Source organism: Bacillus rossius, chromosome 17 (genome assembly GCF_032445375.1).
Source record: "Bacillus rossius redtenbacheri isolate Brsri chromosome 17, Brsri_v3, whole genome shotgun sequence".
In the NCBI taxonomy this organism is placed as follows: Eukaryota; Metazoa; Arthropoda; class Insecta; order Phasmatodea; family Bacillidae; genus Bacillus; species Bacillus rossius.
In genome coordinates, this window is record NC_086344.1 from 30,786,905 (window position 1) to 30,804,354 (window position 17,450).

The window sequence follows — 17,450 nt, forward strand, 5'->3', positions numbered from 1 at the left end:
AATATTATTCCCACAGTAGTTGGTCTCTCTCTTGTCATTGGGGGCAGTTTGCAAGAGAAGCCGTTGTCTTATTTGGGCCGGGCTGTTCAGGACGAGTTTGCTTCCGCACAGATTTGCTTAGATTCGTGTGTCGACACTGGGTGGGCACCCGAAAGAAACTCGACCAATCACAAAAAAACAGATGATGACACTGTCTCTTAACGCTCAGCTGGTCTCAAAATATTTAGTGAAAAATACACGCCCCATTCATATCCTTAACCTTATATATGATTTTTCGCATCAATGTAATGCATTAATTTGTGGTTATTTCGCTCTCATTTCTTCTGACTCTGAAAAAGTACAAAAGGATGCATATGATTCGTTGTTCTAGTGTACTGCAGTGTTGTATCTTTGTTATTGTTGTATGTTGTTTTGATTTGTGAACATAGTATGTTATAGAACCTTATTGTGTACCATATGCTTATAAATGAATACAACTTTGTTGTAAAACTTTCGTGTTTTAACTGAAATTACAGCATCTGCATGCAAACACTGGCAGGAAAATTACGAACATTACAGTTGATGATAAATAATTGAAATTTAAGAGGGGAGGGGGGGGGGGGGGGGGGGGGGAACAGCAAAAATTTGAAAATAATCGACAAACTTCAGCTGCAGCATGATGAAAAAAGCAAACTCAGAAAAATGTTTGGGAAATAAGGATTTTGCTCCCAATTGTTTCAGTGAAATTATTTTACGACAGTGACAAGATTAGCGGTGATTATAGAAATTTATTGAGTTAAACATAATCCAAACGTTTATTAGTGTTCCGTCTTAAATAATTTATCGGTTTCTCGCAGTACACCTTCATGATTTGTTTGAGCTACAAATTAAAAGGCAAATTTAATTTTTGCGAAGCACTTTAGAGTTTAGATTAAGACCATAAGTCATTTACAATAGTATCTCAATTAACTGAGTGAATGTAGACAGCGGCAACCTCGTATAGCACGGATATACATATGAAGAAAATTTTTTTTGGTTTTAATTTAGCTTAGTGGTATCATTTTTCTTTTGTTCGTTAGGATTAAATGGAAATTAGGTTAATCGAAGTTCGGCTAATCAAGACTCTACTGTATATTTTCTCAACTTTATTGCTTATTTCACAAGCTGAAGTGTACTACATTTCTGTTAATGATTAAAATTTACTAATTTTTGACCCTTTTGAAATTCGGACACTCGCTCACTTAATTGTAAAATAACTAGTATTTGTTCTTATTTGTATCATGTTTCCATACAAATACGTATTGTTGATTGTGTTGGTTTTACCTGTCTGCGATTGGCTGCGTTGCTGAAAAAGAGTTGTTGATAAAGGCAGGCATTATCATTGATTTGTGCCTAAACAAAAAAAAGTATCGTACAGTAGTAATTTTTATTTTGTGTACCCTGTGTTGTTTCAGTATATTAGCTAAAGTAAAAAAAAAAAAAAATATATACACATAGTTATGAGAAAGAGCATTTAATCTAAATTTCCAATTGTTCAGGTGAAACCAAAGAAAGTCTAAAGTAGACTGAAAGATTTTATGTATACTTTATAAAATTATGTAATTATTATGTATATGAAACTATTATAAATATTTGTATCAAAATAAAATGGTAAATATTATTTTATTTACTTTTAACATCATTTTCTGCTACACCACAAAATAATCAATTAATTTTGTTTGTAAGATCAATAGAAGGTTCTGTATGGGTAAAAAAATAACAAATTCGCATTTCTAACAGAATTATATATTTTTAATTTTTTAAATTGTGATAATATGTTATTTGCTTTCTATCACTTTCATATTAGATGTTTATTAAAATATCACTTACTTTAACTGTTGTATTAAATATGTACATACATATTTCTTTGGTTTTTTTTGTTGTAGTAAAAAAAATACTATTCTTCCACATTCTAGAACAGTGATTAAAAATCTGGTAGCGCACAGACTGTATCCAGCCCGCAACATTGATTCGTACAGCCCGCATGAAGAATCGTTCGACAAAGAAATGTTATCAGATAAACTGTCGTGTATCAACCGTCTTTGTTTGCACACACGCAGAATAAGTTATCCGCAGACAATATTATGAAGCTATGATGTGCTCACAGAAATATTGGAAAAAAAAATTATTAACATTTTTGTAATCCGTATGTTGTTTCGTGGCACTTCCTCTTAGACATTAAAATTTTTAATTTTTGTAAATACAATTTTTGAGAGAATTTTTTTTTCATTTCTTCATCACAAATTGTGATTATTGGTTATTGAACAGAATAATGCAACATTAAAAGTTTTAGTGTAAAATATGTAGTATTTAATTATTACTGTCTGGCCTTCTGATTAGTTTCGAATAGTGATGACCAATTTTCTCGAAACCGAATCTCAGAAAGTACCTCTTATTATCTTTGGTGTTGAAACATTCTATCCTGGAAATGGTTGTTTCACAAACTAAGTTTTCAGAATCAATACATACCGTAATTTTACTTACATAATTACATGTTAACATTACAATGAATAGGCATGAAGAAACAAATTGACCTTGTGAACTTCAGAAGTTATGAGTGTTGAATTTCTTAATTAATTTAATTCAGTCAGATATTTTTTTTTTAATATAGAATTTTTAGAATACTAAGGATTGGATTGGCCCAAATACAAAAAAAAAATTGACCTTGTGAACTTCAGAGGTTATCAGTTGTTGTATTTCTCAATTTACTTTAATTCAGTCGGATATTTTTCTTTGAATGTCGAATCCTTTGAATAGTAGAGATTTGAAGGTATTTGAGGATTTCGATTGTCGCATTCCTGGTTCCAAGGAAATGGTATCGCGTCCTCGGAAAAGGTAAACTTGCCAGCTCCGCTCTAGAGTGTGGGAAGTCTTCTTTTCACAGACGAGAGAGCCAAACGCCCGATCGTGCATCTTCGGGTTTTTTTTTTGGGGGTCATTGTAAATAAATATACAACTCATGATAACTAATGGTCAATTAGGTTAGGTTAGCTACGTTATAAATACTACTTTAAAACATTGGGGACGGTTGATTAGGTTAGGATAGCTACATTAAAGATACTGTGAAATCATGTAAACTGTTTTCCCCCAAATAAATACACCTGTTGTGGTACGGGGGAAAAAAAAAAGCGAGCATGAACTTTCGGGTAACTTCGGGTGTGGCTCTCTCGTCTGTGAAACGAACGCTTCCCCTAGAGTGTCCCACGGGGTCGGCCCTCGTGTCACACGCTGCACTTGGCGTCGGAGCCGAACAGAAGCTTGAGCTCCGGGAGGATGACGTTGTCGATGAGCGCGTTGGTGTGCTCGATCGCCTCACTGCGCCGGGCGTCGACCACCTTCCGCTTGATGCCCGGCGTGTGCACCAGGAATGGGTTGTTGAGGATCAGGAACCGGTATCTCTTCACGCACATTATGTAACCCTGAAAGAACACACACAGCCGCGTTTTTTTTTTATTTCATCCAGTCCTTTTCCTACGACAATTTATTCTTGTCTGCAGGAGCTTCTCGAACATAAGTTGCAACGATGTTGACAATGTCACTGAAAAAAGGCTGATGACGTGGACACCACGATCAAAACCTCGGAAACACGTTCGATGGAAGACTCAGTTCCTCTACAAGTTCCCAATCAACAGGAAACCAAGATGACATACGATCGACCAACAATCATCCGTAAGAAAACAAACTATAGAGATAAAATTTTGGTGAGCAAGGAAAAAAGAACAGAAGAGGAAACGGGTATTTCTCCACACACATTATGTAACCCTGAAAGCACACATAGCCACATTTTTTATTTCATCGAGACCTTTCCCACGACTCACCAGAAAATAAGTTTCTTTCTTCAATGAATTAACGACGTTAGTCATTAGCGCCTGTGTAAAGATTAGACTTAGCAAATCAATCAAAGATTTTTTTTTTTTTTTTTTTTAATATTCGATTTTACTTAGCCAGGAAATTTGCTATTTGTTTTATTTGAAGCTTTGGTTCTGATGCAAAGCTTCGCGTTTGTTGCAAAGCTTTGAAACATTGGAAGCCTAAGATTTGTTCATTAAAATATTGAAAAAATGTTTTTGTGTTGTATATGTTGTATGATAAAGACTTGGGACTTTAAAAGAGTGAGTGTTGGCAGCAGTGATATAATGTAGACGAGCGAGAGTGGATAACATGTAACGATGTAGGAAGTGATAATAAAGAATAAAGCATTGATAATAAGAGACAGTTACTTGTTATTGTAGAAGTATAATTATAGTGATACAACAAATAATAAAACATGGCGCAGTCGGTAGGATCGAGAAGAACTGAAGAATAACAACGGTAACATGGAGTTCAATAAGCCGAGCCCACTGAGCCTCAATGGCGATGTGGCGCGTAATTACAAGTTGTTTCAACAAGAGGTAGAAGTGTACTTTTTAGCGACAAACGGACACAAAGCCAATTAAAGTACAGGTAGCAAGGCTCAAGAATCTTATGGGGTCTGAAGCGTTAAAGGTGTATAGCTCACTGCGACGTGAGCAAGAAAACGAAGAAGAAACAGTTGAAGGAATTTTAAAGCTAATGGGCAGCCATTGTGTTCCACGAAAGAATGAAGCTATGAATATTTACAAATTTTTTAGTCGCAAGCAAGTAAGTGGCGAGACTTTCGATAAGTTTTACACGGACCTGAAGTTATTAAGTGAGCCGTGTGAATTTGGAGATCAAGAGCAAAAGTTACTTAAAGCACAAATAGTGTTGGGAATAGCGTCCTCTGTAACACAAGAAAAATTACTCCGTGGTGATATGACCTTAGAGAAAATGGTGAATTACTGCAAGTCGGTGGAGGTTGCAGAGATTAGTGCCAAAGCTCTAACAGAAGGCCAGACAACACAAGATGTTTTGGAGGTTAGGTCGCGACAAACAAGTCAGTGTCGGAGTAGATTTCGTAAACAATCAGGGGAGAGACGAGATAAACAGTATACAGAATGTACGAGGTGCTTAAAAAAACATGAGGTGAGGAACTGTCCAGCGTTTGGAAAAAGATGTAATAAGTGTATGGGTTTTAACCATTTTGCAGTAGCGTGCAAGAATCAAGCAAGTGGTCCTAGTAGGAATGGCAAGCACGGAGGATCTCAGAAGAGCAGTAAAATGTTCACGGTAGGATATGGCGAAGTGAGTAGTGGTAGTGACTCAGATCCACTAGAGGTGTTATCAGTCAGTCGGTTAAAGGGGAGCAGTGATAAGGAATGGTTTAAAGAAGTGACTGTCGGGAGTGTTAGTATAAAGTTTAAGTTGGATTCAGGTGCAGTCACTAATATTCTACCGTACAGAGTATACAAAGAGCTTGGGAGCGAGATACAGCTAGTTAAAACTAAAGTGAGGTTACAAGCTTTTGGAGGGTTTCAGGTAAAGCCTCTGGGCAAGATTGTGGTGGACTGTGAGACTGATAAAAGAGTGACAGTAGCTGAGTTTATGGTTGTTCAGGAAGGGGCATGCCCAATATTAGGCTTAAACACCTGTGTGGAATTAGGCCTTATTCAGAGAGTGGAGTCACTCAAGGTGGCAATTGCAGAGGGGGATGGAAAAAACAGCATTGTTCAGAAATATAAACAAGTTTTTAAAGGAGTAGGGTGCTTCCCAGATGTGTACAAGTTAAATCTAAAGGACAATGCAGTGCCAGTAGCAAATGCAAGCAGGAGAGTTCCACTTTCCATCAAGGGCAAGTTACGGGATACCTTAGATCATCTGGTGAATAAGAACATTATTCAACCTTGCACAGAAGCAATGGATTGGGTTCATACGTTGGTAGTAGTGGAGAAACCGAATGGCTCGTTAAGACTGTGCTTAGATCCTCAAGAACTGAATAAGTATGTTTTGCGAGAGTATTGCTCTATCCCCACAATTGAAGAAGTAAAATCAAGTTTAACTGGAAAAAAATGGTTTTCAGTGCTGGACTTAAAAGATGGATTTTATCAAGTGTTGCTGGATGAGGAGTCAAGTAAGCTATGTACATTCAATACACCATTTGGGTGCTACAGGTTCAAGAGACTGCCCTTTGGGTTAGCCAGTGCGCCAGAGGTGTGTCAGAAACTGAATACTAAGTACTTTGGAGATATAGAGGGAGTGTTTGTGTATTTTGATGATATTTTAATTAGTGGAGAAACTAAAGTTGAACATGATCAAGTTCTAGAGAAAGTGATGAGCAGAGCTGTTAAATACAATGTTAAGTTTAATTATGATAAGTTTCAGTATTGTGTAAATCAAGTCAAATATTTGGGGTTTGTTGTTAGCAAAGAGGGAGTTCACCCAGACCCTGACAAAGTTGCAGCGGTACAGGCCTTACATGCACCTCGTAATAAGAAAGAGCTGCAGCAGCTAATGGGGTTCATGAATTATCTTAGGGACTTTGTGCCAATGTTTTCTGAGGTAGTAGCACCATTGAGAGAGTTGTTAAAGAAAGATGTGGTGTGGGAGTGGACAGACAGACAGCAAACTGCATTTGACAATGTTAAACAAAGGGTCAGTGCAGCTCCCACTTTGGCTGGCTTTGATTCTAGTAAAGAGATAGTCATACAGTGTGATGCTAGTCAAAGTGGGATAGGTAGCTGCCTAATACAGGATAATAGGCCGGTACATTTTGCATCAAGGTCCATGACAGAAACAGAGCAAGGTTACGCTCAGGTGGAGAAAGAGCTGTTAGCCATATGTTATTCTTGTGAAAAGTTTCATAATTATATTTACGGAAGAAGGGTAGTTGTTTACACTGATCATCTGCCTTTGGTATCACTGATGAGAAAGCGCATGGTGCAAATCAAGAACACTAGGCTTAAGAGGTTGAGGTTAAAATTGCTAATGTATAGTTTAGAGGTTCGTTATCTACAAGGGGCAAAGATGCATGTAGCTGATCTGTTGTCCAGAAACTATCCACTGAAATCAGAGAAAGATGATGAGTCCTTGAAAGATGTTGTGCATGTAGTAGGTATGCATGAAATTGTTTTCACAGATGACAAATATGAGCAATATGTAGATCAGACAAAAAAGGATGTTGTGCTAAGTAAAGTACTGTCTTATGTTAAAAATGGGTGGCCTAATATCAAGAAGGTCGGGGGAGATCTGGGCCACTATTATAATATGAGGGCTGAGATAACTGCTGAAAAGGGGCTGTTGTACTTAAATGACAGGCTGATTGTGCCAAGTAGTCTTCGAAGACAGGCATTACAAGCGCTACACGAAACACATGAGGGCTGTAAGAAAGCTATTCAAAAAGTCTGTTCACATTTTTATTGGCCTGGTATTACCTCTCAAATTGTAGACTTAGTTTTGTCGTGTTATGTCTGTCAACGGTTTAGTAACAAAACTGTCAAATCACCATTGCTTGACCAATCAGTTCCTGATTACCCGTTTCAGGTAGTCTCAGCAGATATAGCTGAACATGCAGGAAAGTCATATTTGGTAGTGGTAGATTACTTGTCGCGGTGGTTAGAGGTTGAACGGTTGCAAGACAAGACCAGTAGTTCAGTTATAGAGTCATTTTCAGTTATTTTTAGCAGGCTAGGAATCCCGGAAAGAGTAGTAACTGACAACATGCCGTTTGATAGTTTTGAGATGAAAACTTTTGCCAAACAATGGGGTTTCAAACTAGTAACATCCAGTCCTTACTATCCGAAAGGGCACGGTCTAGCTGAGAAGGCTGTAGGCATAGTAAAGAAAATGCTTAAAAAGGCGGAGTATACCAAACAGCCTCTTCAAATGTTCTTACTTAATTATAGGGCAACTCCTTTAGCGGATGTTGGAGTGTCTCCATCGCAGGTACTGATGAGTCGCCAGCTAAGAACACAGCTTCCTATCAAACGAGAGCTCTTGTTACCGAAAGTACATGATGTGAGGGCAGCGTTGCAACAGGTCAGAACGGAAACCAAACGTAGGTATGACCTAACGGCAGGACGGGAAAAGGAGTTTCGCAAGGGTGACTCTGTCTTGTTAAGGGATTTGAAAACACGGTATTGGAACAAAGCAGTTGTCGTGGGGAAACACACAACACCCAGATCATATCTTGTGAGGGATGAGGAAACGCACAGAGAATACAGGAGGAATGACACATTCTTGAAAAGCTTCAAAGGTTTTACAACAACAGAACTCGAAACAGCGGGCAAGGAGGCTAGCAAGTGTGCAGGATACCTACACAAACTAGAGGACAGCAAGGAGCTTAGCACGGGGTCAGTAACCAAACCCTCAGAAAAAAATTAATGTTGAGACGGAGAGGGTTGGTAACGCAAGGACTCAAGACAAAGGGAAGGTGGAAAAAGTAAACTGCCCCTCTGAAGGGTATAGGACGAGAACAGGCAGGCAAGTTATACCACCGCTAAAGCTGAATATGTAGGTGTAAGGGAAGCTAGGTAACTTGTTGATAATGTGCTTAGATATAGTTAGTGTATCTCCTTAATGAGGGGGAAAAGGGGGAGATGTATGATAAAGACTTGGGACTTTAAAAGAGTGAGTGTTGGCAGCAGTGATATAATGTAGACGAGCGAGAGTGGATAAGATGTAACGATGTAGGAAGTGATAATAAAGAATAAAGCATTGATAATAAGAGACAGTTACTTGTTATTGTAGAAGTATAATTATAGTGATACAACAAATAATAAAACATATGTGTTGCTTGAACAGTTGGTTATTAAAAAAAAAAAATCAAAAGAAGACAATCAATTTTAAAGAAAAAACAACACACAGCAGTCACCTAAGCGCAGATACCGTCAAGAATACAACGTATGGTCAGATTGCAGGGAACGAGGATTCGTCTGGCAATAACAAAAATAAAAAAAAAAAATTCTAGAAAAAATAACTGTAACCAGCAAGTGGCGAATGCCGTCATTAGAGCGCCAAGTGGAAACGCTACGAGGCAGCGTTCCTCTGCAGACTAAGCACCCATTCGGCAGTCAGCTGCTGACGCTGATGGCTTCGTTTGAAGTGTGCGGTCGCGAAAAGAAAACATCGAGGGGGATTTGGGTCAGTGACTTCCAAGCAGGGTGTCGCAAAGAAACAAGTTCAACTCGGCGTCCGAGACAATGTGCTCCTAAAAAAAAAAAAAAGGTATCCAAACCTATCAGGCCCCGCAATAAATCAATTTTCGTTTCCCGGCTTGCACCCGATGTCCAAGAGAATGGCATTTTGTATCATTCATCAACACTGAACTTGAAGTGACAAGTTTAAAGGTGGTCATACTGAAAACATGTTATGATAAGTTAACTCTTCATTTTATATAGCAGTTGCTGAATCGGATTATGATCGTATTTTCCAACACAGTCTTTTGGCCTTCCAGCTGTCTAATAGCCCTTCCTACGGACGTCTCCAAAACGAGCAAGCAGGGTGATAACATGGCTGCCATCAGCTCTTATCAAAGTGTCAACCCTGAGTCATCTGGAAGACAATATAATTCTGAGGCATCTTCTCGAGGGTCAACAAATTAAATGGCTGGAGGTGCCGGAAATTCAGTCTAATAGATAAGCAGGAAATTTATACCATCAAAATCTTAGAGGGCTAAGGACTAAATTGAGAGAATTTTTTTGAAAATCTTTCAGTTTTCTAACAGAAACTTGGTTACACCAATATCACAATTTTTTTTTTCGAACATTTCACATAAAAAATGAGCTGTCGAAACATTGCACTGAAAATTGCAATGATACCTAGTTCAAAAGAGTTGGACCCGTTTCTAAAGTCGAAAATCTCAGTGAAAGACATTTTGAGCTCTTAGTTTTTATGCAGCTAAATAACTATTTCATGAAAATATTTTGTTGTTCTTTATCAGCTAGAATTAATTTAAAATTGATAATGTTAATGTTTTACTTATAATTAATGGTAGGCCTAATATAATTTTACTTTACATATAAATATAATGATTGTTTTAATCAATCATTATTGCATTTATAAAGTCAATAATCTCAATGAAATACATTTGAGCTACAATTATTATGCATTTAATATAAATATTTTATGTAAATATTTTACTACAGTAGAGCACCCCTCAACCGGAATCATTGGGGGGAGGTCTATTCCGGTTATTGGAAAATTCTGGGTAAGGGGAGTTGCGGTAGGGCCGGCCTCCGGGCCGGTTGAATGACCTTCATTCTAGCAAGCTGGCAAGCGGGTGTTTCTTATCACTGTGGGTGGGTGGGTGCGTGCGTGAGTGAAGAGGATGTTGAAGAGGTATCGGGGGAGGTAGTAGGACTACAGCTGCAGTGTTGTGTTACTTCTGTGTTGACGTGCTATTCTCCGTTCACTCTTACCTGAGTTTTGGAATAAACAAAGTCTCTTGTAAACAAACATTTTCACTGGCTGCCGGCTGCCGCGCACATTATTCGTGCGCAAGAAATAGTCCCTTGGTTACGTACCATTTGTAAGTATTTTTACACTGCCTTTTTTTAAAACAATTGGTATATAGCATTATAACATTTCACCATTAATATCTAAATACAGTTTAATGTGTCAGCAAGTATTTACTTACAATTATGTTAGCAGACGCCGTATGTACAGTGTACAGTTGATGCCCGGCGCAACAGTTGTATATCGGATTCGTGCGCGGTTTGTTATGGCTGACGCCGGACCGAGTTTTGTAAAGCACAGAACGGGAAAGCCTTTGAAAGCCTTGTCTTACGTTACGGTGCTATTTTATCGATTATTCAAAAAATAAACTTTTTTTGCTTTTGTGTCCTGCACGGTAACGGCACCATTTTCCTGTTATATTACTGCTCCGTTATTTTATTAGCACCGACTCAACTGAAGTGTGTGTTTTGCAACTAGTGCTTGGCGCGCAAGATGAATTCAGCCTATCACTTGCTGACGCGGCGCAGTGATACGACGGTGTTTGTTTATTTCAGAACTCTGCTAAGAGTGAACGGAGAATAGTGATTCATACTTCCTGGAGTGTGTATAGTCACTGCCACGCACAGTTTACATTTCACATACACATGAATAACACTTCAAGCATCTCGTTTAAAAACACAGAGATAGAGAAATTCAGGTAAATGTAGACTGTTTAACCACATATTAACGTATAAATATGTACATAATTCATATTTGGACACTAAATTATTGTCTATAAACTGAAAGCATCACACGTTGGAAGTAAATGTTACTCGCTATCGCGTGTATAGTGGGAGTCTGTGTACATACTCTCGGGCCGGCCGGAATTTTCCGTTTACGTGACATAGTGAAACAATAAAACTACTTATAGCATAAACATCTTTATTGTAATTCACGTCCGACGCGAAAACCAGCGGTGTATTTACGCAATGCGCGGGAAAGACTGGCTATAATTAGCTCTCTGACAGACGTGCGCGCGCGCGCCTACAAGACATGTACAGTCAGGCAAAAACGCCTCATTCCAGTGCGGAAATGTTTTGTAATGTTTTAATTTTTTTTGGAAAATTAGTTCCGGATATCGGGAGTTCCGTTTGTGGGAATTACGGTTGAGGGGTGCTCTACTGTATTGTTATTTCATTAGTTAGAATTAATTTAAAATTGATAATGTTAATCTTTTTGTTTCCTTCATTTAGGAATTTTATTTGTCTTGTGATGTGTTTGTTGTATCATGTATTATGTTTCTGTTGTCTTTTTAGTGACTGTCTTATGTACTATTATGTGTGTATTATATTATGCAATATTTGTTAAGTGCCTGTCTATTAAAGGTCATGACAGTTGGTTGGTACTCATATAATAATAATCATAATAATAACTGAAAAAATCCGAACCCGTACAAAACCAATTCTATAAATTTGAGCCTTTAATTTAATAAATTTTAAGTTTACTGAACCTGTGAATTTTCATAAAAATATTTATTGTCATTAGTTTGTAAGTCATCAAAGTGGTCACCAAAAGTATTAACTACCACACTATGATAAATCTGGCTTCTCCAAAATAAAATAAGTTAACCATTAAAATAATCTAGAAGTAACCAGATTTCAGGGTTTTATTTATATTTTTATATATTACGATCCACCTGAACACCCACCAACCATTTGGGGTGTTAACACCTAAATTCTTTGTATATTACCTGTGTTCCGCCTCTGTTCACTGTTAAAATGTCTTTCTAACGTATGCTATAGACTGTATGTTTCTAGCCTTTTTGTTTTGAAGTACCTACTAAGTCAACAGGAACACATGTTTCTTACAAATGGTAGCAGAGCGTGGTTTCTTACAAATGGTAGCAAAGCGTGGTTTCTTACAAATGGTAGCAGAGCATGGTTTCTTACAAATGGCAATCAGAGTGTGGTTTCTTAAAAATGGTAATCAGAGCGTGGTTCCTTACAAATGGGGGAGTATGAGCCGAAAATCAGTAATTTGTTGGCTCAATTTTTCAACTTTTATTTATTAAAATATTTTTGCTTTCCCATAAGCTAGAGGACCTCATCAAAATTTATTTCCTCAGCTATACCATCCAGGGCTATACATATTAAAACTTTACAAGTGGGTCTTTGAGAGTCTCTACATCTCAGCAGAGACATGCTGACGCTTACACACAGCGTAGGCTAGCCGAGTCAATTTTATCTTGCCTGCATGCAGGAACAGGCATAATAACTCTCCCTGCCTAACGTGCCTTACACCTTGTTTCTCATGCAGGGGTACCTGCCTCATCAGGCGAGCCTAGCTTGCTTTCCCAGGCTCGAGGCCCTGGCGAGTAAAGTTGATGTGCTGGTCTCGGCATAAAACAAGCACTTCCCCGCCACCCCTGGCCCTCTTAGGTTTTCTGCTATGCTTCCAGGAACCATGACCGAGGCATGGACCCTGCCCTTTCCCTCGTCAACCCCTCCTCTCCTTTAGGAACAAGTTACGCCTATCCTTGTGCTCCATGCACGAGGCTTGTGCGCGATCTCTCGAGCACAACCGAAACTAAGCATGCTAATGTCAGTTTCTCCCACCAGTGAGCACCACCTTCCAATCCCCCTTTGCCTTAGACGGCATACAGCAACACCACCGCTCGGTGCGCTATCTCATGGCGCCTGTGCCAACTAAAGATGGCGCTGCCATAGAGAGAGTTTTAGATTTTTTCTTGTGGCACTATGACACCTACAAGCCCTGACCAATCCCAAGGCACATTTCCTCCCATGGCCCACTTAGCTCCACCCACTCTGTTTCTCTCTTCCCCCTCCCCACTTTTCAGTTTCAAGCCCATGCAGGAACTAAGGGACTCTCTCAAGTAGAGAGAGTCGTCAATCAACTGTGGTACAGGGAGCATCCTACATCTGCCGCGCTACTGCATCTCTCCTCCTGAGAAGTCGGACATCAAAGATTATAGGATTTAGTCGCGACGACTAGGGGAAAACCCCTTTACAATTTTAAAGTTTAGACTACATCATATTAGAGTTAGTGTTTTTCTGGTGAATTAAGTGTGTGCAACCATGCTAGTGGTCATCTACCATCACATGGATAGATAGTACCACCGACCTACCCCAGAATTTGTGGGGTTTTCCATCCCCAGTGATGGGTAGACAACCAATCTACCCGCACTGAGTTCATGATTTCGGCCATCTAAATTCTCCGCATTGTGCTGCCAACTTTAGTCCGCATCCGCCCCATCACGCCTCGTCATTCGGATGTCAGCACTTCGCATGCAGCTAAGTCTATGTTTGGAAGACACAATGTAAGAAATCTTAAAGTTTTAAATTCTCTACGAACAATTTGCGAACTATTCAACTACCATTTAAAGAAAAAAGTATAAAATATAGTAATTAAAAGTACTTGTCAATACAAAATAATGGAAAGTTGTTTATTTTTGATTTTAATACTTTGAAACTTTGTTTGTGTAACTTGCTTTAAAATAAATGTAAGCTGTAAAGTAATTATCAAAGTATCCGCGGCCGGCCTGCGTCTAGTAAAATTCAATTCAATTATAATTTAATTTACTAAATTTCGAGTTTACTGAACCTGTGAATTTTCATAAAAATATTTATTGTCATTAGTTTGTAAGTCATCAGAGTGGTGACCAAAAGTATTAACTACCACACTATGATAAATCTGGCTTGTCCAAAATAAAATAAGTTAACCATTAACACTAATCAATAAAATTAGTCTCGGGAAGGGCTATCACCCCCACCGCCCCCCTTCTGGAGCCGCGCTTGCACGCTGCCGAAAGGGGCTCGCGGGAGATGAGGGGAGGGAAGGGGGAAGAGACTCACCTGGGTCATCTTGTCCCTCATTCCCTCCCAGGTGAGGCGCTCGTCGTACAGCGGGTCGTCGCGCGTGCCCAGGAACACGGGCTCCCAGTGCCGGTAGCGGTCTGTGCGCCGGCCGACGTTTAGCACGCGCGTACGCGGTTCCTCGGGAGTCCCCCGCCAGCGGCGGGCGTTGGGCAGGTTGTGGCAGTCGTGGCACAGCTTCTCGTGGAACGGCGCCGCGCTGCCGTTGCTCAGCATGGCCAGCTGGCAGATGCACAATTTTTCAATTTAAAAAGTCTTTTTATTCCACATGATAACACTTTACATCTTGACTTGATGTGCCTAAGCTTTTGGACATACGCCATTGCTAAGCACATGTATGTCTGTAGAAGAAAACAAAAAAAAAATACAACACAAAAGACAAAAACACAAATTAAGCAAAAAATTGCTGTTGTCAACAAGATATAAATACCACATAATATTCCATAATTTGTTGACCATATTCCTGTTATGGAATATTATGTGGTGTTTGTATCCTGTATACAACATTAATTTTTTTGCTTAATTTGTGTTTTTTTGTCTTTTGGTTTTTTTTTTTTGTAGTTTTCTTCTACATACATACATGTGCTTAGCAATGGTGTATGCCCAAAAGCTTACATCAAGTCATGCACTCCCATTGCACAAATCTTTCAAAGATAATACTTTACATCTTAGTTCCAGCATCTGTGCTCTTTTTGACCAAAAAATACAATCGGTTACATTGTTAGTATCACACATCAGAATATACATCACACTAAACTGGGGCGCACACGGACCGGCGTTTCATCACACAGTGTGTCCGTAAAACAACATCCCAGTGTTGTGAGGCAACAAAGACCACGAGACATTCGTTTTGATTCTAGATTCTGGAACTGAAAGTTTGTCGGTAGAATTTTGACACAAGACTGTATAACATGCGTGACGCACGCCCCGCCCCCCCCCCCCCACAAGGGACTCCCTGATTTTTAACAATAAATTTTGAAAATTTTTAAAAAGCTCGAATCGGTCGGTGGTTGTTAACATGGGGGAGAACTCTAATTACCGATATTGAGACCTAGTTTTTTTAAGTAGTTATGGGCATGTCCGCTAGATAGTTGTTTTCATAATATATTGCTGACATAACTACATCAATTTATTAGGAGAAGTAATGTATAGGCAAACAAAACAGTGAAAATTCACTCTATTTAGGTAGGTAGGTAGCCACTAATTTTGTGGTGTGAAATACAATGAGTTTTCGCACCTCCTACTCCTTTATTTATGACATGACAGTTTATTACAAAACAGCATTAAGTATTTTCGCATCGATTAAATTAGTTTGGCGCCGCCAAGGAGATAACTTAATACAACCAAAAAAAAACGTATTAACTAAAAACACCTCTCCCTTCCCCCTGGTCACCCCCAGGGAACTGAAGGCAACGATATCCTACTTCCGTCTCTCTGTGGCCACTGGCGCAGACTCAATCCCCACCCCACTCCTGCGCCAACTACCCCGGCAAGCCATCGTCTTCCTCACCAAGCTCATCAATGCCATGTTCCTCCACTGCCACTTCCCCACCTCATGGAAGACAGCCATTGTCTGCCCCATCCCCAAACCTGGAAAGCCACCGACCCTCCCATCATCCTACAGACCAATCTCCCTCCTCCCCATCCTGTCCAAGGTTGCGGAAAGGACCATCCTAAAGCGCCTCCTCCTCGTCATTTCGACCCACAATCTCCTCCCCTCTTATCAGTTCGGCTTCAGACCACAACACTCAACTTCTCACGCCATTGCCCGGGTGGAGCTGCTGGTGGTTCAGGGCTTCTCCCGGCGGCAACACACGGGCATGGTACTCCTAGATCTCGCCCGAGCCTTCGACTCCGTCCCTCACGCTCAACTTCTCCACCGCCTCTCTGCCACAGCAATCCCCCCGCACCTCATCCGCCTTCTCTGCTCCTTCCTGGAGGATCGCTCCTTCCAGGTGAGAGTAGAGAACATCCTTTCAGACTCCCGATCCATCCAGGCTGGCGTCCCTCAGGGTGCCATCCTGAGTCCCATCCTCTTCATCCTACACATCTCCGACCTCACTCCCCCTCCCAGCACCTACCTCGTTCAGTCCTCCGGCCTACCTCTGGCACCTCCCTCCAAAACAGGATCACCGTCTACCGCACACACGTCATGTCACACCTCACGTACGCCTGCCCCAACTGGACTCACTATCTCTCTTCAACCTCCGACCCATCACCAGAACATATTTCCTCGGCACCAGACTCATCCTGGGACTTCCCCGCTCCACCTCACGACAACAACTCCTGCAGCAGACCGGACTCCCCCACATCCATGACATCATCATCAAATCAACAAAGAAATTCCTCAAAAAATGTTCATACAGCCTCAACCCCCTCATCAGACTCAATGCCGATCCCCCCCCCCTGACTCACCACACCCCAGAGGACCCCTCTTCACTACCGACCACCTCGAAGCGGAGGACTCTGAAGATGAAGAAGACGACATCCCAGTGGGCGGGGCCGGCGGCTAACCCGGGGACCAGCAACTCTACAAGAATGTGCTGCGGGACCAATGATTCACGGTACTCCAGCACCTCTATCATGACCACCCCACCGAAACATCATCCCAGTTGCCGCCTGCACAGGCCAGCCCCGAGCCAAACGGGCCTGGTCTCACCACCACACCATCATCAACTTCACCAACACATGTAAAGAAACACTTCACCGCTCATAAATCACCAGCCCCCAAGAACTCTTGTGTTGGGAGGGGCCCAGTGCCTTGTATATCATATTGTAAATATCTGATTTTATTGTTTATTGTGTCAAATTTTCTCTTTCATGGAAATAACCTTTTGTACTACTCTTTTTCAAATAAAGAGACAATTTTTTTTGGCGGGGTGGACCCCCTGAGGGGGTCCCCCATTAAAAAAAAAACTAAAAAAAAAATTTGTATGAGAACCTCTATTCCGATTTTTTATTTGCTGGTAGTTATGGGCCCGCCCAACAGATAGCGACACGTGTCGCGTGAAACATGGTTTCAGTTTCCACTGTAAGAGTCGCACTTCTTTATTTCCCTCCTTGTTCTGTGGACGCACCGCACCCACCAGCTCGAGAAGCCTAAGATGTACATCAAGTTCTGTCCCTGCCCGAACACGCCCGAATATTCACCTTCGGCCAACCTCGGGGATTTGTTTTATTTTTTGCGCAGGAAAAATGAATTCAATATATTAAAAGTGGTCGTTCAGGTTAGCCACATTATAACACTTTAAAACACTATGGACGGTTTAG

General features: G+C 40.4%; 1 protein-coding gene across 3 annotated transcripts in view; it reads right to left on the reverse strand.

Annotated features, from left to right (window-relative positions):
* Window positions 1-2,305: 2,305 nt before the first annotated feature.
* Window positions 2,306-17,450, reverse strand: part of LOC134540645 (beta-1,4-glucuronyltransferase 1-like) — a 29,272-nt gene continuing 14,127 nt past the window's right edge. For all 3 annotated transcript variants that reach the window (XM_063383513.1, XM_063383511.1, XM_063383512.1), the window contains exons 4-5: window positions 14,160-14,402; window positions 2,306-3,437 (exon numbers count right to left, since the gene is read on the reverse strand). In XM_063383513.1, the coding sequence (XP_063239583.1) occupies window positions 3,240-3,437; window positions 14,160-14,402 (441 nt within the window). In that variant the 3' untranslated portion in view covers window positions 2,306-3,239. The remainder of the gene's footprint in view (window positions 3,438-14,159; window positions 14,403-17,450) is intronic.